Source organism: Austrofundulus limnaeus, unplaced genomic scaffold, assembly GCF_001266775.1.
Source record: "Austrofundulus limnaeus strain Quisiro unplaced genomic scaffold, Austrofundulus_limnaeus-1.0 Scaffold14, whole genome shotgun sequence".
Classification (NCBI taxonomy): Eukaryota; Metazoa; Chordata; class Actinopteri; order Cyprinodontiformes; family Rivulidae; genus Austrofundulus; species Austrofundulus limnaeus.
Window position 1 is genome coordinate 3,084,399 of NW_013952416.1, and position 1,619 is coordinate 3,086,017.

Sequence of the window (1,619 nt, forward strand, 5' to 3'; positions counted from 1 at the left end):
GATTTAAAATGAGCAGTTAGATTTTCTGTAATGACATTTATTAGGATGTGACCTCCCAAAAAATGCAGAAATGACTATATTATATTAAAATAATTAATTCATGTTAAATTTAAGATGCACTAGTCCAGCTGTTTCAGTTTATATACATATATCAAGGCTTCCCAAAGCTTTTCCCCAAAATGAAACTCTAACTGAGGGCTGGGGCCAAATGCAGTAAGATAATTAGTGAAATACAAATATTTCTTAAGTACAGTCCTTTTATTTTAATAATTATGTCCTGCTGGAGTGTGACATGATTTGTTTGTGTACAAACTAATACGGTGTCAGAGTTTTATATATTTATATTTCTCATTAACCCACAATTAAATTCACTCTGTCTAGGAGGCACAGTTTACATGGATAATATTTATTTTTTACAATAACAAGCTGAAAACAAGTAAAAATGAAATAAAGGTAACAACTTTCAACTTTTTGCCTTTTTTAAAAATGTAAGGAGTATAAAGTACAGATAACTGTGTGAAAATGTAAGAAGTAGAAGTAAAAAGTAGTGTGAAATATACATAATTACTCAAGTAAAGTACAGATACACAAAAAATCTAAAGTGCAGTAAAGAAGTATTTGTACTTAGTTACTTTACAACTCTGATCATTTGTCATAAGAACTTCTACAGCTCCTAAAAGTTTATTAACCAGATCCACATTCAGGTTTTAGTTTAAAAATACAAATCTCAGCGCACTCACTAAGTCAAACAGATGAAATTTAGTCATTTAATTAAAAAAGTTGAATCCAGACCAAATAAAAATGTAATTTGTCTTATTAGTAAGATTATAACTACTTTGCTTAAATATATAATTAAACCTTTATCCAAAAACAATAAATAAATAAATAAATAAATAAATAAATCACTATTTATACTAATTAAGCTGTACTTATGACATGTTTAATATAGTGGGAAAAGACTACAAAGTTAGAATAACAGCTGTACAACTTAATTTATACATCTCTTTAGAAGTGATTTAATAAATTACTTTTCCAGTCATTTGGCCAGCACCAATATGATGAACAGATGTGATTAGAGTTCTTGGTATAAGGAGTATGGAAAAAAAATCAGATTCATTTTTGGATTCTTTTTTTTTTTTTTTTTGGTTTTATCACATGAAAAGTTTTGAGTTTGTTTTCTTCAATCGGATTCTAAAAATACTCTTACTGAACTTTTGATTGGTTTCTTCTTAAACAAAACTTGAATTTATGTGAACCCACTCTACTCCGAGTAAAAGCAGAATATTTTGTGTTTTTCATCTTAATCCAGTCATTCGCAGACACGCTGTGTAATGGAGGACTCGATCGAGTTGATTCTCCAGGACCACAGTGAGGTTTTTCCCACCAACAGACCCCATCCTGTGGTGTCGGCCTGCACTGGAGCTCTTCTCGTAGGTCTGTACGGCGTGTGGAGCATGTTCACTTTGCCTGGCTTCCGCAAAGTCCCCTGGAAACTCAAGGTACATTTCTTGTTTCAGTATATATACAGCGGGTAAAATAAGTGTTGAACACGTCAACATTTTTCTCAGTAAATATATAACTAGAGGTGCTAATGACATGAAATTTTCACCAGATGTCGG

At 31.3% G+C, this 1,619-nt stretch overlaps 1 protein-coding gene across 3 annotated transcripts in view; it reads left to right on the plus strand.

Annotated features, from left to right (window-relative positions):
* Positions 1–1,288: 1,288 nt before the first annotated feature.
* Positions 1,289–1,619, plus strand: part of si:dkey-190g11.3 (protein FAM173B) — a 5,879-nt gene continuing 5,548 nt past the window's right edge. The window contains exon 1 of one of the 3 annotated variants that reach the window (XM_014002706.1): positions 1,289–1,499. In XM_014002706.1, the coding sequence (XP_013858160.1) occupies positions 1,332–1,499 (168 nt within the window). In that variant the 5' untranslated portion in view covers positions 1,289–1,331. The remainder of the gene's footprint in view (positions 1,500–1,619) is intronic. The other 2 variants (XM_014002707.1, XM_014002708.1) reach the window with 2 other exon arrangements.